The 21,712-nt window shown below is 41.3% G+C and overlaps 3 protein-coding genes across 4 annotated transcripts; 1 reads left to right on the top strand and 2 right to left on the bottom strand.

Moving 5' to 3' along the window:
• The first annotated feature begins 42 nt into the window (after nt 1–42).
• LOC120679490 (50S ribosomal protein L27-like) lies at nt 43–3,799 on the top strand. Of its 2 annotated transcripts, XM_039961094.1 has the most exons (5): nt 51–224; nt 309–363; nt 2,696–2,794; nt 2,869–2,990; nt 3,352–3,799. In XM_039961094.1, exons 3-5 carry the CDS (start codon nt 2,716–2,718, stop codon nt 3,589–3,591), a joined length of 441 nt encoding a protein of 146 aa, XP_039817028.1. In that variant the 5' UTR covers nt 51–224; nt 309–363; nt 2,696–2,715; the 3' UTR covers nt 3,592–3,799. The 2 variants fall into 2 exon arrangements, with proteins under 2 accessions (XP_039817027.1, XP_039817028.1); XM_039961093.1 differs by lacking the exon at nt 309–363 and having other exon boundaries at nt 43–224.
• A 4,170-nt stretch (nt 3,800–7,969) lies between these two features.
• Nucleotides 7,970–11,474, bottom strand: LOC120677345 (KH domain-containing protein At4g18375-like). The gene is made up of 7 exons (XM_039958496.1): nt 10,704–11,474; nt 9,829–10,323; nt 9,503–9,742; nt 9,124–9,405; nt 8,953–9,008; nt 8,756–8,846; nt 7,970–8,387 (listed from the first exon to the last, which is right to left on the bottom strand). The coding sequence occupies exons 1-7, from the start codon at nt 11,424–11,426 to the stop codon at nt 8,256–8,258; spliced, it is 2,019 nt and encodes a 672-aa protein (XP_039814430.1). The 5' UTR covers nt 11,427–11,474; the 3' UTR covers nt 7,970–8,255.
• Nucleotides 11,475–12,361: 887 nt separating this feature from the next.
• Nucleotides 12,362–14,160, bottom strand: LOC120677346 (pentatricopeptide repeat-containing protein At2g26790, mitochondrial-like). Its single transcript, XM_039958497.1, has one exon. The coding sequence runs from the start codon at nt 14,050–14,052 to the stop codon at nt 12,478–12,480; it is 1,575 nt and encodes a 524-aa protein (XP_039814431.1). The 5' UTR covers nt 14,053–14,160; the 3' UTR covers nt 12,362–12,477.
• Nucleotides 14,161–21,712: the final 7,552 nt, after the last annotated feature.

The following is a 21,712-nucleotide window of genomic DNA, read 5'->3' as shown; positions in this document are numbered from 1 at the left end:
AATCTAGCCCAATCATCAAAATGAGCTAGAAGCCCAGTCAAGGGACCAGCCTCTGCTCCCACTCGCCGCGCCGGCCATTTCTTCCTTCCTTGCGCGGGGCCGGGGCCTTCCTTGCCTTCGCCAGATTCGCCGCCGGACGCTGCAGCTCAAGCAGCTAGGCTGCAGCGCCGCTCCTCCGCCGTACGTACGTTGAGGATTGGTTTTCTTCTTCTTCTTCCCTGTTGGTAAGTTAATCACAATGGATTCTTCGAGAGATCGAAGCCTTTGTTTCTCTTCGTTCAGTTAGCTGTGTGTGAATTTGCTTCCAGCCCGTGATGCATCAACCGGCAGCACTTGCTGGTGGTACGCAAAGATGAAGCGCAGGTGAACTTCTATTTTCCAGAAATTGTGAGGGGTTTAGGGTTTGGAAGCTGTGCACTTTTGCTGCTGGCATATTTTGGCCACGATAATAGCACTTTTTTTCCTCTACGAGGATGGATCTGTGTGATTGTGTCGCCAACTAGAATGCTAGATAATAAATTTCTTCACTTAGAAACGGTCCCTGTCTTAGCAAGTAACTTGGATTTGGGTTAAACTTTAAAGTTTAAACACACCGTACTCGATGTTGCTTTCTAAAAAGCAGCGTCATAAGGCTTCGTTCTAAATATGGAGATATAGGGATTAATAGAATTTTTTTTCTCTCCAGCCATATCTTGTATTTAGTTAACCTTTTTCTGCAACATACATTGAATCTGTCATGTTTCATTTGCCTGCTCTATAATGGGACTACAGAAACCATCTAAAATAGGATCCTGAATTCAATGATATTTAGTTCAGTTACTTATACCTTGGGGCCTTTCTTATCTGGTGTGACTTTAGACATTTAAGGTCTTCACAATTGGTGCACTAGTAAAATTTTTGTTCTATATTTTTGCATTCTAGGGGTAATCGATAAATAGTGTAAGTGGCACTTATGAAGGTACTAAAAGCCTTGTGTAGTCACTGTCATAGTCTGTGTCAAGTTCTCAACTGTCCCAGTCTCAGCCAATCCGATCTCACCGGCAAAGGTTTGGGATTTGGATGCTCTGCTATCTGCATAAATATCTATACTTATTCTCTTGGGTCCTAGGTAAAACTTTGTTATGTTTTACGATTTCTGCTCAGTGTAGAAAAACGGGAAGAAAGTATTTGCTGAGTTGAATCATCTTTTTAGCTTGTAGCTGCCAGTGAATTATGGCACAACAGTTTGATCTATGCTGCAATAATATTTATAGTTCACAAATGGGGAAAGAGGATACATGAGTAGAATGATGAGCTTATGAGGAGGCACTTCATCTTCTTTTTTTTCTCGAACAGGCACTTCATCTTCTTTACTAGTAACTCTTGACTTAGTCACTGTTTTTCTTGCACTTACACTTCTTGTATTAGATAGACATGCACGTCTAATTAAAGCATTCAAACCCTGTGTTTTCCTTAAAGATCATTATATTTAAACCATTCAGCTTATCTCCTAATCAAATAGTAATATCTCTTCAGTAGAGTAGATGGTTGTACCTGTGGCAGAACCAGGTAATTATCATGAGGGGGTGGATAAACATAATCGTTCTCTCACAATATATGTTGTCATCAGTAAATATAACAATAACTGTATATGTGTTTAACCTTTCATTCCTTAGGTGTTTATTAGCTATTAAGATTTCACGACATAATAAAAAACAATTTTAGGATACATAATTACATATAAAACTAAAATCAAAACAGAGAAAATGCAGCCTGGGTAGCCAATCGATCAGCTGTCGTGCGGTGCAGTGGTGCATTGCACCAGCGCAACAATGGCTCCGATGTCAGCTGTTGCATGTAGCTCTTTCCTTTTGTTGCTGCTTATCGCTGGATGTGGCGCCTGCAGTAGCCCTGGCAGTCACCACTTCACCAGTAGATCTTCCCAATCCCATCCATTGTTGCCTAGGTTAATTAGTTGGTCTGTGAAGTTAAAAGCATCTAGTTCATTCTTCTGTGTCTACTTCTGGACTCGTGGCCATGTTGGCTCCCCACCCCCTGGTTCTGCTGTTGGCTTGATCACCTATCTTGGTTGATGATGTGGTAATGTTGCATAGCACACTGTTCTTAAGAATGCTTTTCGTTTCCATTTTTTTGTGAGAACACGTCTTTGATGCCTAACTTGTTAATCCTTCTGCAAAATCCAATTGTGAAACTATTTGAAAGAAACATGGCTGGTGGTTGAAGATAATACTTTGATCCCGAGCAGTTTGAAGAAGGGGCTTAATTCTTTAGTGGTCTTGGGAGCTTTGGATGTTGTGGAATCATCGTAATGACTGCGTGTTCAACAGTTCTTCTCCTAATGTCCTGCAAACTCTTAGATTTGTCCTGAGGGTGGGTGATCTTTGGAGCGTTGCTGGTGCTAGGGGTTTAGCCCAGCTTGAGGCAGCCATCTTTTGTTTTGCTTGGTCACTTGGTGGTGACTGTCTCTTCTGATTTGGTGCTTTTGTAATTTGTTATAGAGCTGAGTGCATTTATGTGTCTATGTGTGTGTGTATTTGTTGATTGCGTGCTTGATACGCCGCGCCCATGGGTGTTTGTGTGTGTGTTTGTTTATACTTTGATGTTCTCATTTCTTCTTCTTTATCAATGGTACGCAGCTTTCCTGCATATTTGAGGAAAAAGAAAAAGAAAGCTTATATAAGTTCACAATTGGCAGGAATTTTTCTGGTAATCAGCATGGCACTGTCATCAGTGTTTAGGAGAATAAATGTGAAAGATTTGACCTCCAAGGTTTCAGACTATACCAGTGCTACAGGTGATGACTTTGGCAGCTTACCATAGTATTTAATCGACTTAAATTATATGTGCCTAAAGAATACATGATTCCAGAGTTATCTGGTGGACTAAACATGATATTTAGGCGCTGGGCCACAAAAAAGACTGCTGGGTCAACAAAAAATGGTCGTGATTCCAATCCAAAGTATTTGGGTGTAAAGAAGTTTGGTGGAGAGGTACCACTCTCGAATACTCTATTCCGATTCTTTAAAAGAAAGGCGTTATCTTTAACCATATAGTAAGAAGAACTCTACATGATTAGCATCTAAATAGTTAATTTGACAGTTCCAGTCCATTGCACTAATCATGTGGTAGGCTTGCTTCAAGTTTTCCTTTGGCACTTTGGCAATTGACACATAGTAACCCATTTCACTTTGGCAGTTGACACATACTTGGCTCCAGTACTATGATTCAGCATATTTATCAACGATTCATTGGTCACTTAATCTTCTACTTTGTGGTCTTATGCTACCAAGGGTTGGACACAGTGAACTCTTACTGCCACTATCCCCATCTGATGACAGTTTTTTTCTTCAGAAAGTGCTACCAGAGAACATCATCGTCCGCCAAAGAGGGACCCGCTTCCATCCTGGAAACTATGTTGGCATGGGCAAGGACCATACACTTTTCTGCCTGAAAGAAGGCCATGTCCGCTTTGAGCGCAACAAGCTCTCAGGTAGGAAATGGGTTCATGTTGATCCAGTTGCTGGTCATGATCTTCACCCCATTTACGCAGATGGTTTTGCTACTACAGCAGACACTGAGCCTTTGCAATAAATGTGCTTGGGGATTTGGGGTTGTCATTTTGTCCCAACTCATTCAGCTGCCATTTTACAGTTTCGTGAGTAAACTTTAGCAAGGCTTGAATGTACCTTTTCTTTGTAATCATAACTACTCACTTTGAATAAGCTATACTTTGTAATCTTTATTCTCATGGTTAAATTCAAATTTTAAATATGTTATCACTACAATGGAGATTTTATCATTATAGGGGTGTTTTACCATTTCTACATGTTCTTTCTTATGAGTTCGATTATTCTGAACATGCAATTTGCATGAGACTAAGTGCTATGTTGTTATTTTTCTCAGCCCACATTTTAAATTTTCTAGTTAATATAGTTGTCTATACTAATTGCTCGCTTTAGCTAGGTATTAATATTCTAGGTTTAAGTATGACAGGATGTGTTGCTAACTAGTGTACTTCTGTTGTTGAATGCAAGTGAGGTGAATATGTATCTTTCTAGTGCATAAAAATCGGGGAATGTCTTGCATATGAAATGATATGAAAGAGCATGTGCACAAAATAAAACGTCAAAATTTATGAGAATTTGGCAGCCCATAAAATTATTGAATACTTTTCGCATGGCAAACATGGATGTGCTCAAGATCGAAAAAATATTTTGTATGCAACATTTGTTAATCAATTGATGTATGTATAATATAATGCATCCTAGAGGATATAGAAGGGAAAAAGGTTACACGTATTTGGTTTTTGTATCCGTAATACTAATAAGCTGAGTGCTGATTTTCATAATTACAATTTATTAGTTTGTTTGGATATGTAAACCATATACATAAGATATGTTGAAACATGATAAGTACCATAGAATCCTATACAATGATGCATACTCCCTTCGTATCACAATTAGATGACGTTTTGGACAAGGTTTTGGTCAAACATTAGGAATATAAATTATGAATAACTTTTAAGCCGTTGAGTTTGGAAATGTGAAAATCATATCAATAGACTTATCTTGAAAATTACTTTCATAAAAATATACATATATAACTTTTTAATAAATATTTTTATAGAAAAGAGAAGTCAAAGTTGTGCTTTGAACCGTGTCGCTGTCCAAAACATCATTTAATTGTGATACGGAGGGAGTACAAGGTAAACATTTTTAATACCCTTAGAAAGAGTGGTCTCCATTATGTGTTAGTGGTATGAGCTACTAAACAAAATTCCTTATGTTAAAATACAATTTAAAATTTAACTTATATAGAATAAGAGTATCATGTCTAAGGTACATGACATTGTGTACTACATGTTGGTAGTACAATATTGGGCTAATGTTATTTCCAAATGTAACAAAAACATTTGTAGTCTTATTCTTTGAAGTAAGTTTCAAACTAATTCCAAGAACTTATTTGCCTCCAATAAATCGAAAGTATAATTTGAACCAAATGACTGTTTTCAAATATTTATGTGTAATGTTGGACAAATGTCAGCTTTATTGCTAGTCAGTTAGGGTTTGTTTGGCAAGGCTTCGGCTCCTCTGAAAACACCTCCGGCTTTGGCTCCTCTAAAGGAGTGGCTTCTTTAAAGAAGCAAGAGTCTTTTTTTTTTGAAAAATGTTTGGCAAAATAGCTTCTCATGTTTTGGCTTCTTTTGATGATATTAAAGGTTATTTTGCACCACGTGTATGTGGAAGAGTCAGCACAAAATGTGTCATGAGAATAAAGAAAAATGTTTCAAGCAAAAGAGAAAAATTCCATAGTTGTATTTCTAAATAAAAATATTAACTTATAAAAATCCAAATATTATCATGTTTGATCTTGTTTTATACGACTAATTGTAAATGACATCATGGTCAAAACGGCTTTAGAACGGATAAACGATTTAGAAGGAAACTGCTTTCAAAATTTTGAAACCACACTATTTACGTCATGGTCCACTGACTTTTGCATTTGCTCACAGACTCCTCCAACCAAGTAACCAACCTTGGTCCACTAACTTCTAGTTTCTACAGCGTTTGGTAGGCTGCATGAGCCAGAGCTGGAACCGTCGCAAAGCCCTCCAAATGGAAAACTTAGATTGAAAATGACATTTTTGTGCTTCTGAGATCGATTTATATATGATGTGAGATGTAAAATGATGATAAACGCATTGAACGAGTAATCATTTATATTTTTGGGTGATATTACATTTGTCCTTGCAATTTTGATTGAGGGTTGCAAAATAATACATGGACCTCGCTCCTTTGAGCACTCACGATTGGAGGAGTTGCATGCAAATGTGCATGTGTATGCCAACAAGGTTAGGCACTTTGGTTGGTTGTTTAGATTGAAGTGGCACTGATGCCACGAGATCCTAACATTTTGTTGGTAGTGCCCAAGTCAGAAATTAATTCCATCCCATGCTAGTTTAGACAATATTGTTTTAAAGTTTTTTCGTAAATGGTACATGAATTGATCATGTATTTAATAAATTTACTTTGAATAGTAAATAAATTATAGTATATAGCATGAAAATGCAAAATTGGAAACCAAGGTGATAATGCCATGTAATGATGTAACAAAGTTGCAGCTAATATTTTGGATTCTATTCTAATGGGAATAGGTGATGTAAAAATGATTTCCAAAACATAAGCACATAGCATACGATAGAAGAGAGTGCCAAGACAATGCTAATGCTGCTGATTTAGTTAAGAAAAATGGACACTGAAAATAACTTTCAGATTGAGTCAGGGTGCGATTATTGGTGGCAACGGGCGTAACAGCCCCTTCGCTCCAGCCGACTAAATATTTCTATTTTGCTCCAGCCGATTAAAATATTATAAATGGACGTGCATCTACTTTGCAAAAAGCCTAATTACAATTGCAGTGATGGCAATCGAAGGCACTAATTCCTTAAGAAAAACAGAAGGCACTAATACGTGATTCATCACAGGTAGATAACGAAATCAATATATAACACCACTTTAAAAGTACTTCAGAGAAGGAAAAAGTCACTTCAAAATAAATTTCAAGACGTCACCTTGATTTTTACCAATACACATATGCAGAACAGCAGTACATTTATACCATTCACAAATGCAAGACATAAACACGCAGCTAGTAGGATTCTATTACAGATGCACATCTCATATTTCCCAAGACGGCATCAATCAGTTACAGACACTCAAAAGAGAGTCCAGGAGAAAAGAAAGCATGACATTCTACTGTGCTACAAAATTTCAACAGTACACAATATTTACAGAAGACAGCTCAGAGCAACCACAACAGCTGTTACCACGACAACAAACTCTATTACAATTTGTTAACAGACATTATGACACACTGCAACTTTATACACTTGATGGTGCCATAATTGCTTGTTATCACAAAATACACATAAGGAGTAACTGCACAGGTGAATGATGGAGTGAATTTTAGTTTGATAGAGGGCTTCAGGGACTTTTTTAGGGGGGAGGTGGTGTTGACCAAGATTAATGAATATGAATGCTTCTGAATAAAGTATGGTTACCATGCAGGTTTCGAAAGAACTTATTAATATAATGTTCCACAGTAGAATTAATTACTGCAGAAAAACATGCAAACTCTTTCGAACCAGATGATGAAAGAATTAGGCGATTACTGACATGACAAAGCACAATGGGTGAACCAGTCGCAGACTGGGACGGAAGAATGCCCATCTAAGGTGGTAGCAGCATCGGATGTTAGAATACTTCTCTAGGAAGTTTTTCAGACAGCTGAAATGTCAGAATAGTTCTCTAGATATCCACTAATGATGGTCACAGTTACTTGCAGAACACTCACAAAATTGATCTGCATGTTGTGATCCAAGAACATGACTAAGCTTATGTATATGGTTGCTTCTAAAAGCCTAGGGTTTCCGGGCAAGTTTTCAAAGAACTTATATGGTCCAGAGTAGAGTTACCAGAAAAACAAGGAACTCTTTGGAACTGATGATGAAAGAATCAGGTATTGACATTACAAAGTTGTAAGAACCAAAGCAAGCAATGGGTCAACCAGTCAGATTGACAAGGAACAAACCCCGCTCTAAGGTCACAGCTAGCAGCATAGGCAACGCAGAACTACAAAAACTATACTAAGCACCAACTGAATCAGCCAATGGAATTCACCCGGAACCTCACATTCCAAAGAATGTTTGAAACAAAGGAATCTCAAGGAGTTTTGGACAAGCCTTTCACGAAAGGGTCATTATCAGATTCCAAAGGGGGCCCTTGGTACAATTATATTAACCTAATGAATCAGATAGCAGTCAAACAGGATGAAATTATAAGAGCTACGTTAAGCAGAAAGTGAGTCAGATATTGAGGTTGGGAAACAGGCCTCTCTACTATTAGTTGTGAAGGAATAATCAACTCAGTATTCACAGGATAAAAAATTGAAAGAGATATCGGTAAGCAGCAAGCCAGCAACTGGACCGGTCATTGAGATAACGAAGAGTAAGACATGCGAATTATGATGACTATGCCAACACAAATAGGTAACAGTTGAAGATCTAAGGAACATAGAGTGCCTTGTCTACTATTGGAGTACACCTCGCTCAAATATGCATGATATTGATTGGGAACTTGGACAGGTGGAGGAAACACTGCATTCAATGTTCTTCACAAACTCAGGGAATCTACGGATGGGAGAAGTCAAAAGAGATCAAACTGATGAGATGGTGTTCTCAGACCACAGAAGGAATCTTAGGTAGACATTATGAAAGCTTTAATCAAATTCTCAGCTGATTGCCTCTGATCAGAGGTTCTAGATATGTAAGCAATATGGTCATGACGAGAGGATTTTGATTCAATAATTTCAATGTGAGCTCCAGAAATCTGCAACAGCATCCATAGAATTATGCATCATCAGTATTAAAATGTAATAAAAAGTTGATCTCACACAAATACAGGACTGACAAAATCTTGTGAAAGATCCACTTTAATAGATGTCAGGGTATTTCCCAATAATTCTTGTGTAAGATTTGCCAAGTAAGATGAACAGAAAAATGTAATAAAAGTTGGATACTACACAAATAGAGGGTTGTCAACTTGACCCGATACAGACACGCCTAGACATTAGGGTAGCCATTGTGGACTGATCCTTTTTAATATTAAAGATGCTTAATTCAGGGGGAAATAGGGCGTAACACCAAGATTTAAGTTGTGTATTTTCATTCTAAAAGTAAGCAACAATATAAACTCACCTTTCTAATGTTGTCCAAATTTGTGCCACGCTTTCCCATTACTTTTGATAGGCTACTAGCAGGGACAGTCATTTCCACACGAGGTAGATGTCTGACCATTGATATTTAGAAAAAACATAAAATAAGAAATAACTAAAAGGAGAACTAACATGGTAGAATTAGAACAGGATTTATAGCGAGTTCAGTTGAAACAATACTCTTCATATGCCTTTGATGTATATGATGGAAGTCCTCCATAGCCATCATCAGTGACCTGATGGAGAGGATGTCAACAATTAAGAATTAAGATGATAATGAATTCCTAGATACTAAGGAATGCCTAAGACCAGAGTAGGAAGAGAAAAATTATGCAAAATCACAAACCATACCTGCATGGAGCTATACCCATACGAACTAGTACGAGGGAAAACTTCCAGAGCTCTCTCGGATTCACCTCTTCTATCATAGCTCAAGGGGGCAATTTGTGGGTTATGAGGTAATAATGCAGGCAAAGAAAGACTGCCTCCATATAAGGAATCAAAGGTGGCAACGGTTAGCTTGCCATCCCTGTCAGAATTTTGGCTTTCAACACTCTCTTTGAGAACATCTTCCCTAAGTCTTAAAATTATCTGAACAAGAGCATCACGCAGCTTGTCTGCTTCTCCAGATACCTACACACATGAACCATTTGACATTTGACTATTCAAGATATCTTGCTACCAAGGCTATTTAAATTTTAAAACTGATAATGCAAATGAGTACTCTTACCTCAACAAGTTCGTCACTGGAAGATGCTCTCCAGGGCTTCTCACCCTTTGAAATGAGGATGTTTGCCTTAGTCTTCTTCCTCATGTCATTGACTATTGAACCACCTCTGCCAATAAGACAGCCTATAACCTTATTTGGGACAAGAAGGTGAAGATTCATTCTATCATCCTCATAATCATTGATCTTGGCTTGAAGCAGCAAAACAGCTTCCACAGCAGCAGACTTAACATCATCGGTGGCCTGAAAGTAAAGGTACAATCTAAAATTGAGTAGCTGATAGGATACAGAAAACAGAGTAAAACCTAGGTGAGGATGTTTGGTCTAACCTCAGTGGATGTAATGGTAATAATACTTTCCTCCCTGTCATTTTTTGCATCATCAACATCTATCCTTGCACCACTTTCTTGCCTTATATTCTTTATGGTAGCCCCACCTCTACCAATAACCAAGCCAATTTTGCCACCAGGGCATAAAACACGAAATTCAAGTTCTCCTGAACATTTTGGGGCACTATAAGTAGGAATAACTGGAAGAATAGATGGATAAATAGGCAGTCGACCATGATCATCGGCAGGTAGAGCAAGTTCAGGAACATGACGTGTTGACCCTAAGATAGACAGGCTTGGATGTGGTATAGCAGCATCTGGGGCTGAGTAAAAGTTACTAGCTGGATAGACAGGAAGTTCTGAAGGGATTATAATGCTTGGAGCAGGTTCAGGAATGGAAGTTTCAAGAGGAATGTTCTCTTTTGATGGGTGCTTGTAGATGATGGTAGATACTCCAAACAGTGCTTTTTTAACAGCTTCAGCACCACCAGTTATCTGTTTACCGTAAATAGTTAGCAGAACATATGTAACAAAAGATGAAAGATATTATAGAACGTGATACATTTAAGTGTGAGCAACAAACAAAAGCACACTTTCATAAACAGAGGGCAAGTGAAATATGTATGCGTTCTGAAATATATAGCCAAAAACCTGAGGCACTGTGCTAGGAGATTGCAACTTCAGGAACATTCATGTACCATGATGATAAAAGTCACAATATATGGTACAGTTGTAATATAAAAACATTAGCTGAGAACCAAGCAAGTTATTGCAAATATACTGATTATATCCTGCCACTCTTTAATAACAATTATCCCATAATATGTAGGGAACACACATTGATTTACCAAATAATGAGATGCCAGAGAATTTACCTGAACAAAATTATCAAAACTCATAGCACATGAATGTTTAGCATCACTTGGATCTTTTGGGCTCACTTTAATGAATGCTCTTGATGTTGACCGAAGATGCTTGATGACAGCACCAGATTTTCCTATAACATTTGACGCCTGACTAGCTGGCACAAGAATGTTAGCTTCCTCTGTATTCTTCTTATCAGAGTCTCTATGATTCTTTTGTAATCTATCAACAATTGCTTTGTGCACCCTAAGTAATGGATCTTGAGCTGCACAAACAGGCTCATTGTCATCACTGTCAGCATCAAGGTCTCTATGCTTGACGTAGCAGTATACCAAGATAACCCTTTTGTCGGCACCAGGGTACGGGTCAATAGCCTTGACTTTGGCACTTGTCTGTTGCCGGATAGCATTTATCACATTGCCATTCTTTCCTATGACACTACCAATCAAACTGTCTGGACAGAGTATACGGTAAAGAACCAGTCCATCATTATTAGAACTTTCCTGAGCATGGGGAAATGGCCTCTTGTGTTGGTCGTTCCTTTCTTCTCTTTCATATTCCCTGTGCATTTTGTAGTCATATTCCCTGTGCATATTAGAACTTAGCCAGGATGGTGTTTGCACAACTCCATTGGTAGTCATTGATCCCGACGCTGAAGACACGTGCATTTTGTTCTTCTCCTTGACCCTGAGAGGGCAATCTTTCCATGCTCCAGGTGTCCGCATTCCTGACATAGGCCCACCGATCGCTAGCACCAGTAATCAAATCTGGTAGGATCCTAAGAGCACAACTGTGTGCAGGTGGTTAAATAAACATAATTATATATACTATTTTTTTAGTAAATTCATGAATCATGATGGACAAGGGTAAATACAACTACAAGAAATTATTACCTTTTGTTGGCATGAAGTTCCTTCAGTTAAATGACATTCATCAACATACAACCATTGGAGATCATAAATATGAATGGGCCTTTTGATGTCTTAAGGTTCTCTGATGTAATACTGAAAAGGTTAGTACTTCTGGCTTCATCCCCTTATCTGTCATTTCTTGTAAAAGATCTTCAGCCTTAGCTATTTCTCCCTGGCTACAGTATCCATTTATAAGAGCTGTGTATGCATAAACATCAGGGGTAAGTCCTTTCGCTAACATCTCATCAAACAATCCCCGTGCTTCATCTAGATATTCTGTTTTGCACTGTCCATCAATCAATACTGTGTAACAGGTTACATCAGGTTCAATCTCCATGTCTTTCATAGAGCTCAGCAACATCTTATGCTTTGTTCTAAGATGAAAGCTCCTCCATTCCTTAGAGATACCCTGCCACCCTTGGTGTAGGGCCTCCTTTATGTGGCCATCCAATAGCACTGTGTATGCAACTACATCAGGCTTGATTCCTGAATTTATCATTTGAACAAATAAGTCACATGCTTCTTGCAGCCGACCAACCTTGCAATAACCATTCATCAGTACAGTGTATGCAATGACATCAGAAAGTCCTCTTTCAACCATATCAAGGAACCATAAGCGAGCATTGTGCATATCTTCTGTCTGACAATAAGCTGATATAAGTTTGCTATATGAAATTACATCAGGAACGACATTCTTTTCCAGCATCATACTACACACAGTTGAAGCCTCCTCAACCTTTTTATCTTAAGAAAAAGTGTGTAAGCATGGCAGTCCAGCCCGAGTGCAAATAACCACAAACCATAGAACTGTACAGCACTTCAATATTATCTATCCCTTTTTCTTCTACTATATTAAATAATACCTCTGCTTCACTTAAGTTGCCTCCTCTACAAAACAAGCAATAGCTATACCATAGGTGAGTGAATTAGGCTCCAACCCTTGATCCATCATGTGCTCAAGAAGGTCATATACATTAATAACAGCGCCAATCCTGCTATATCCACCGGCCAGTATGTTATATGTAACTACATCTGGTTTTATATTTGCCTTCAGCATCTTCTCAAATACTTGCCAGGCATTTTCTGTTTCTCCTTTCAGACAGTAACCATTGATCAGGCATGTATAGTGGATTTTGTCCGGGACCAAACCTCCAGCCATCATTTCATTCAGTAGCTTAACTGCCTCATTCATGTTCCCAAGCTTGCAATAAGCATCCATAGTAATATTATAAAGCACACCGTCGAGATGGAGTCCTAAATCTCTAAATTTCTGGAAGTGATCAATAACTTCAGATACCATGCCTAGCTTCTTGAGGCACTGTAGAAGGTAACCAATGATATAACAATTTACCTCAATGCCATGGGATACCATGGCTTCAATATGATACCATGCCTTTCCTAGGTTACCCATTTTGCAATAACTACAAATGAGATAGCTATAACCATATAGATCAAGGGTAGATCCATGTCTGGTCTTGATCTCCAAGACATTTTCAGCCTCCTCCAGTTTCATTTCTTTGCATAGTCCATCAATTACCATATTATAAGCGATCGACTCGATTGCAACCCTTTCCTGGGTGATCTCATGAAGAACAGCATATCTGCTTACCATGTTATAAGCTAGATCATACTTTCCACATTCACAAAGGCCAATTATAAATGATGAGTATCCATGTACATCTGGTTTCACTCCCATTTCAATCATCCTAACCCACACTTGGAATGCTTCATCTGCCTTATTTGCTTCAAAAAATGACCTAGTGACTATATTCAATGACTGAGTATCTAGTGTCAACTGAAAGCACTTCATTCGATCATAAGCTCTGATAACCATATTTGAACCACCACTCTGAGATATAAATTTGAGCAGGAAATTGCAAGCCCAAAGTGTAGGAACAAATCCAAGCCTGCAAAGGTGACAAAACATCTCAATTGTTTCTTGTGCATCATGGCTGGTGGTGTATGCCTTGATTAAGCAATTAATTGCATATGAGAGTACGTGAGAAGTAGCACATGTTTTTCTCAAGTGATCAACAAGTGTTAAGATTTCAGGGCCACCATTACCAGTTCCCGAGAGAATCTCACAAAACAAGGATACCAGCATCTTCCCATGGAATGAATGGGATAAAATTTGTATGATCTCTGAGTAGGTTGAGAAGTCATGCTGAAAACCAAGGCTATGTATATCTTTAAAGTAGGCAAAGGCAACTGTGGGCTTCCTCCTTAGGCAGCGGAGTGCATGCACAACACTGTCAGAGCTCAAAGACCGTCGCCGTTTCCGGATAGGCTCATTATCAGGAGCACAATTCAGCCTTTCATCACCGCTTGAGTCGTCATGCTGAACTGAAGCAGCGAGTAAGGAGTAGGGGCAAGAAGGAACTTCCCAAGGTAAAACCTTCCTGTGCCTGAACCATTCAGCAGTGCATTTGGGCCACCGCAACAGGATCATTGGAGATATAAATCTCTCTGCTCTTCCAACAACCCATTAACCTTCATTGAGAAAAGAAATATGCCTGCATCAGAAAAGAATTAGACAAAATATATCAAAAATTTTAGATGGTTCCCATTACCGAACAGGCAAATGTATTATTTGATTTCAACTAGCTGCGTCCTTCATCCAAATTCAGGTTACCTGAAAAAAAAGGACAACTGATAGAAATTAATATACAAGATATAAAATGACTTATCCTTGTAACAATGAGAAAGAACCCATAAATACTGAACTGTTATTTAAGTAAGCAAACTATAAAAATCGTCTCCAAATCTTTGCCTCAAAATGCCATATGCAGTAAACTTTACATTGTTCTTCTAACACCTATTTATTACTTATGCTGACTGCTGTAAAGATCACGATCGAAACGTAAAGCTCACTAAAGCATAAATCAGTAAAATCAACAACTATATATGCAGGGCCCACATTATATGCAGCGCCTAAGTGTCCCATGGCTTGGACATGCTCGGATCATGCATTGTGGCATCAAAATTTTCTCATCCAAGAGGAACCCAACTACTCAGCACAGCATCCAGCACAATTTTTTTAAACAAAAAAACTAACCAATAAAAGAAACAAATTCACATGAAATGACTATATAAATCACAATATTACATTGCTTTCTAAAATAAATAAAGAGAAAAGGGCAGAGAAATATTCAAGTTTTGCCGACAAGAATATAGAAACCACAAAACATAATCATAGCATTCAAACCTGCATATTCTTTGTGAGAAGGAACATGGAAGGAAGCCAACTCACCAGCACAGCGGTAGAGGTAGCAACTTCCTTTTGTTATTTAGTTTCTTGTTTGTCAAGAGGAAAATGTTACTTAATGTTTTTTTTGAAATACATGTATGTCAATCTTAGCAAACCTCCTACATGCTTCAGAGATGCGATGAACTAAGAAAAAGGCTGAAACAGAGTCACGTGCTAGACTCTGACTAATGTTTTTGAAAGACTAAGATTTCTTGTAACCCTATCTCTCTTCAGAGTATATAAGGAGGGGCAGGGTCCCGTAGTTGAGATTACCAGATCAACCTTATTGAATATCATGCCTAATCAACATAAATCAACAGAGCACAAGACATAGGGTATTATGTCACACTGGCAACCCAAACGAACCTGTATAAATCTTGCGTCTTGTGTCTCTGTTACCATTTATAGACACAACCTGTATAAATCTTGCGTCTTGCATCACACTAGCTAGTTCGTGTCTCGCGCACCTTCACCGATTCATCCACCATGGGCATACCCCTCAGTGGACTACTGACCATATTTCATCGACAATAACACTTCTACAATCCTATTATGTGTAAAAGGTTGCTATTGATGAAAAAATAATGAATAGCACAAGATCAAACTCTCAAATAATTGGCTCTCTTATGTATTTAGGTAGTGAAACGAGGGCCAGACATCTTCTTTGCTATGAGAGCAAGCTTTGCCGGTTTGTTTCAAATCCAGGAGATGATCATTCACATAGTTTTGAGAGGGTATTGTGCTAAAAAAAATGGACTATGAGCTATGATATTTAGTATATCTAGGTACAGAAGGGTACTAGAGGCTATTGTGATGCAAAATGGATATATCTGAAGCTATACATAAGTGGATATGTGTTCTCACATAGAGATGAAGTTGTTTCAAGGAAATCTTGTAAGCAGACCATCTTAACGAGGTGATCAATAATAGAAGCAGAACTCATAGCATTAGATACTACCACCGCTAAGCTGAGCGGCTTCGTGATGAACTCCTTATGAATTTACCGATGGTTAAAAAAAACCTATACCATATATTTCTATGAGCTCGAATAATTAGATGTAACAGTTCTAATGATAATATGAAGTCAACAAGGTAAGTAAAGAGACTGTTAGAAAACTTAAAAACTTAGGAGTAATAGCATTGGGGGACCGAGCCGTAGCTCGGGCGGTAAGTCCTCCGGGTGTGGAGGCTGCCGGTCATGGTCCGAGTATGCTCGAACACATGATTTTTCCCACCGGGGAACAATAGGTTCCCTTTCATTGCCTCACACATGGATGTGCCACAATGGTCAGAATGACGTGCCCGTCATGAGCGAAGCCAGAAGACTTCGGATATCTCTCGGCCACATGCAAGTCTCTTCGTATAGCTGCAGCTCTAGCTTGCGCACTAGGGGTGTGAGTGCGTGTGTGAGTTTGTGTGTGGTGGTAAGAGTTAGTGTGTGAGTTCAGATAATACAACTTGTACTTGAAGAGTTGAGGCCTAAAAAAAGGAGTAATAGCATTTGATTATGTCTATACATCTAAAAATTGACAGATTAGTTCACAAAAGGTCTGTCACGTAATGTGATAGATGGTGCATCGAAAGAGATGGGCTTCAGACCCACATAAAATCATTCCATAGTGAAAAGCGTGTTCTATGTACTCAGAGATCCTGTGAGGTAATATAATGAAACAACCTAGTGGTTGGCTGTGATGGAGAGACCCTTTATAACAAGGTCCTATCGTTTGAGATGCATATTTCTCCTATTTTGTATGGTGTGGTTTATTTAGCATAGATGTCCTAAAAACTTCTTAGAAATAACACATCTATAAAAGTTTGGCCGCTAGTCATATATAGCAGTCCATGAGATGTGAGTAATATGTAGATACTTATGAAAGTAGTCGAAATATGACCTATGTGTTTTAACCACCAGAGATGCTTATGGCAGCCTAGTACTACAAAAATGACTGTTGAACTCACTTCGCACAAAGTATCAATTTGAGCATAGTCGGTCGTCGTGATTGAATGTAGCACCCAAATCCTAATATAAATTGCTGGTTTTAAAAATAGATGATAAATAACAGCCAGCCGGTTAGAGTAAATTACAAATCCTAATTTAGAAACATGCAACAAGATTCCCAACCGTGACGCTAGCTTTGTTATATCACGTAGAATGTACGGACAACGTTAATTGCCCTACTACTAGTACCGCATTAGACAACATTTGTGCATGGAAGGAAATTTAACCGGTTATCTTTTTTTTAAAATTACACAAGCAAAGTGTAGACGTCCACACACACGCATACTTTATCTAAAAGACTAAAACTGACAGCAACACAGCCTGGTGCCTACTTGGTAGATGGATTTGCTTATAAAACATTAAGGATCAAATGTAAACTTAACGGAAAACTGGAGCCTGGAAGGGATGGAATAACGGAGAAATGCGTACATAATCACTATACTACGTTCTATGGCATGTAGTCTGCGCAACCTAAGTAGGCTATGAAATCTGCAGCAGGCGAAATCTAATTTCATTCACCTCGCAGCTGGCTCATTACTGTAACAAGCTAGTACTTACTGTACATGCATATGATAGCTGTATGTTGTTCGCTTATTTATGCCTGATATTCATATATATAGACAATGTACGTTACAGTACTGTCGGCCGCTTTTCTTGGTACTGGTTTGTATACGTACGTACGTGTACCATCAAATAAAAAAGTTCTAATGATAGCTAATTACTACTACCAAAATAGATTTCACAGCTGGACACTATTAAGAATTTTCCCAAGGCCGGCAATGTCCACCTTTAACAGAGCGTCTGTGTTAATCGCATTTTATTCAGGCAACATAGTATCTGCCTCTCTTATGTGGAGTCACCACATGCTTCATGGGGTGATATATCATGAGTTTATTTCATGAATTTGGTGGAATCAACCCATTTCTCATGCATATATTACTTATTGGCTTCTGAGGAATAAGTGACGATAGATCAACTCATTCTAGCTATTCCACAAATCCTACTACTAAAAAGAATGAAACGGAATCGTCTCCGCAATCCTTCGGCCTGCCTCCCCGCGGTAAACCGCCCGCGCTAAACATCTCTGCCTCGCTCTAACCGATCCGCTAATCCTCCGCGCCGTGCTAAGCACCCGCCCCACACACGACTCTCGCACGAACGCCCGCCCAGGCGCCCACGCCGCATCGGTTGCGGAGCGCGAGCTCCGACCCCCGCTCCGTACTTCGACGACGACGACTGCTGCACCGCGACCGGCCTTCTCGCCGCTGCAAACGCGCCACGTCGACCTCGCCCCGTCCGTGGCGAGCTCGTCCCCATCCCCGGCCTCGTTCCCGTCCCCGATGACCTCGCCGGCAGTCACGGCAGCCTGGGTGTCCAAACCGCCATTCGCCGGCTCCTCGTAGCCCTGCCTCGACGCGTCTCCTTGTCGGCCGCCGCCCTCCACCTCCGCCTGGAGCGTCCTCCTGCCTTCCTCCCGGGTCGGCCCAGGTTCATCCACACTCCTCTCGTCCCCTCATCCGATTTCCCGCACCCGCTGCCTGTCTGCGTTCCCTCGGAGAGGTCCCCGGGGTCGTGCCGTCGGAGCTGCCCTACTGCTCGCCAGCGACGACGTGAGGGAACCAGCGTGGGGGGCCTCAGGGAGCTTTTCCAAGGAATTCTACTCTTTTCTGTCGGTAACAGCTGTATCCAGGCTGTTACGGTGTAGATCGAGGGAGGCTATTACTGTGTAGAGGGGACAAATCAAATTTGACTTCGAGGACAGTATTAGCTTCAGCAACGCATAGCTGCTCCTGCTGTGCTTTTTGCTGCTGCAAATCAGAATTTTCCAGTATCAAGGAATTGAACAGATTAAGCCTCTCCGCTGCCGGAGCCAAACCCAATTTTGTTAGCCTGTTGTCGTCGTATTCCTAGTAGTGCAATACTACTCATCTGTGAGGCTTGGGAAGTTGAGGCTGTCGGAGGCGGAGAAGCTAGAAGCATGCAAGTCTGTATGCATGTTCGAGTCTGGGAGGACATGGTCATTTGGTGACAATAAATTTTCTTTGCCACTAGGCCTGGATAACGAGCCAGCTCGGTTCGTTAGTGGCTCGACTCGTTATAGCTCGGCTTATTATGGCTCGACTCATTATGGCTCGACTCATTATAGCTCGTTATACAAACGAGCTAAAAAACTGGATCGGCTCAGCTCGTAAGGGCGTGTTTGATATGGGCCAATTTTGGTGGCTCGAGCTCCCCGGATGCATGTTTGTGTGTTTGATTTCTTTCTACTGTTCCTCGGCCAGGCTCTGCAGACGCAAAATACTCTCTCTCCTGGCTCCCGTCCAATGCTCTCCAGTTTCGTTTTTTGAGAGCCACCTGCGTCCCGTGCTCGCACGAGCCACAGGGAGAGTATAGCGCTACCTCCACTTCACTCACCGCCCCTTCACCACGCCACCTCCGTGCCTCCTCCTCGCCTTACCCGACGACGCTGACGAAGCCCCAGGGGGCGCGCCATGAGAAGCAGCGCAGCCGTCGCCAGGAGGTACCACCGGCAACAAGTCGTCGTCGCTGGGCTTCGTCAGCGCCGCCCTCTGCCTCGAGCTGCTCCGCCGCGGTGCCCAGGAGGTCCGCTCCTTCGACCTCCGTGCCGTCTCTGCCTGGTCCCCGCAGCTCCTCGACGCCGGCGTCCGCCTCATCCAGCGGAATCAAGCACATAAGCGCATGGCGGCCGCGAGAGAGACATGAATCTTGTTGGGCCCGACTTCGGTGAATTAGTCCTTCTGTGGGACTCATTCCCTTTTCTCATGGTGATTACCCTCATGATGCCCCTAGGGGTGGTAATGGGCCATGGCCCTAGTGGCCTCTTCACGGCCCAACAAGTCCCTTAAATTTTTTAGTTCAAAATTGTATAAGATTAAAGCCCGACCTTTAGATTTTGTAGTTCAAAATGTTGGGCCCTTTACCACCCCTAGATGCCCCCTTGGTGGGCCGTGATTTTCATCTGTGACAATTGATTCCATCTAACAAACTTGACTCTTTAACTTAACAAACTCTTTCTTAAGCCAACATGGACTCGACAGGTAACAAAATATCAAGACGACCGTCACGGGAACAGCAACAGTGGCGACAGCGGCCTAGGCACAACTGCCCTAAGGCGCCCTTCCCTCTTAGGCCCTTACTAGCCCGTTTGTCTCGCCATAGATCATGGCCCTTCATTGTGCGCATGACATCACTCCCCCTTTTCCACTCGGCACGTCCTCGTGCCAAAATAGGACTTAAGAGAGGTTGCTCCACTTGATGTCAGCTTAGTCCGAGGAAGATGATGCTCCATTCTATCATTGACTAGATTGTTTCTGATGTTGATGGTGATGATGACAAAGTAGTAGCGCCTAGTGATGAAGTACACTATGATTTTTCCCATGTAGGCGTTTGGTGCATCGTTGCATGATGTAGCTAGGAAAGGTCGTGAGGCAGTTGCACCGAAGTTGTCGTGGACCATCCTTTGAGGTGGAGTGAAGGAGTCGTGTATATCATTGGGGCGAGGTAGATGGTGCACCAACAACGGACCATGATGTCCTGGTGTTGAGCATGCTGCCAACGATGGAGGTTACCATATCACGCTCGCCTAGAGAGAGGCGATGTGCATTGGAGTTTGAAAGGAAGCTGATGTCGGTGTTGTTGGTGCCAATGAGTAGCCGTCCAAATGGTGTTGATGGAGGTGATCATTGCTGCCGCTATGGGTTGTCACGACGACCATGGTTGGCAAAGTAGGACTTGCGAAGGCATCCTACTATGTTGCCCCCTGTGGGTGGTAGATGTGCTGCTAATGCTAACTACTCCATGTTGGTTGAACCGTCACGTCGGGAGACCTATAAAAGATAAGGGAGCCATACCGGTGTTGCCGGAAGATAGGGACGCCCATCAAAAAGAGTCAGCCATGGTCCATAGACCAAGCTAGCATGGCTTGGCCGTGCACTTTGGCCATGTCCAATGTGCGAGACTCCTGTTGGTGAGGTGTGGCGTGGAGCATACATAGTTGCCCATTGTTGACGTACAATAGCTTCATGTTGTCAAAATCCCAGGTGAGTTGGCCAAGGCTAACTCGCCAGGGCGTGCCACGGATCACATTGACGTAATCACCGATTTGTCATTGACGTGCAGTGGTAGTATGAATGACACGCGTGGCACGGAACTTTATGCCGGTTGCAGATGAGGGAGGTGGAGTCGATGTTTTGCTCCTGAGGCACGGAACATTGATGAAGTCAGACGTCCTGGCAATAACGCCGGCACCTTGCTGTCTTCAAGGGACCTCGCCAGCTGTGTCTCGCATAGGCATGCGGGAACGCTGGCCGTCTCCATTTTTAATGAAGGGTCTGACGGTCCTGCGGTGCAAACAGTTACCTGTTGATTGATCTCGAAACCCGGTGTGACGGTTATAGTTGCACCGACGGGTTGGACGTCCTTCAGAGGATCCTCTTTGTAGGAGAGCTTGGCCCCCAACTTGGCGCTGAGGTTGCCGTCATTAACGATCAGGTACGAGAATGGCAGCGAGGGCGACTGCAGTGCTAATGTTGGTGTGATCAACATGTTCAACGTCTTGTTGATGATCGTCGTTGTGCTGGATGAAGGTGATTCCTTCAGCATGGTGTTGACGAAGGGTATGTTGGCGACAATCGCAACTTGCTGGTTTTCCACAGCAAGGTTGTTGTCGACTTGTCGTCATCATCATCCAGATCCAATACGGATTGGACTGTGGTCATGGCGGGGTGGACTTGCTTGAAGCCCATGGCGTCGATGATGACGTCGGGCATTGTCTTCATGGAGTCGACGATGATGGTGTTGCCCACTGTGTTGGTGATGACATTGTTACCGATGCGTGTCAGC

The sequence above is a fragment of the Panicum virgatum genome, chromosome 6N (assembly GCF_016808335.1).
Source record: "Panicum virgatum strain AP13 chromosome 6N, P.virgatum_v5, whole genome shotgun sequence".
In the NCBI taxonomy this organism is placed as follows: domain Eukaryota; kingdom Viridiplantae; phylum Streptophyta; class Magnoliopsida; order Poales; family Poaceae; genus Panicum; species Panicum virgatum.
Note: the sequence above shows the minus strand (reverse complement) of the source record. Positions and strands in the feature narration are given on the sequence as shown.

Bases quoted from the DNA above. Each gene is read 5' to 3' on its own strand.
- LOC120679490 (XM_039961093.1), top strand. From the start codon at position 2,716: ATGGCACTGTCATCAGTGTTTAGGAGAATAAATGTGAAAGATTTGACC. The intron at 2,795-2,868 runs GTGATGACTTTG...ACATGATTCCAG, and splicing joins AGACTATACCAGTGCTACAG to AGTTATCTGGTGGACTAAAC. The intron at 2,991-3,351 runs GTACCACTCTCG...TTTTTTCTTCAG, and splicing joins TAAAGAAGTTTGGTGGAGAG to AAAGTGCTACCAGAGAACAT.
- LOC120677345 (XM_039958496.1), bottom strand. From the start codon at position 11,426: ATGTCAGGAATGCGGACACCTGGAGCATGGAAAGATTGCCCTCTCAGG. The intron at 9,009-9,123 runs GTATGGTTTGTG...CCTCTCCATCAG, and splicing joins ATGGGTATAGCTCCATGCAG to GTCACTGATGATGGCTATGG. The intron at 8,388-8,755 runs GTGAGTTTATAT...ATGCTGTTGCAG, and splicing joins ATTTGGACAACATTAGAAAG to ATTTCTGGAGCTCACATTGA.
- LOC120677346 (XM_039958497.1), bottom strand. From the start codon at position 14,052: ATGATCCTGTTGCGGTGGCCCAAATGCACTGCTGAATGGTTCAGGCAC.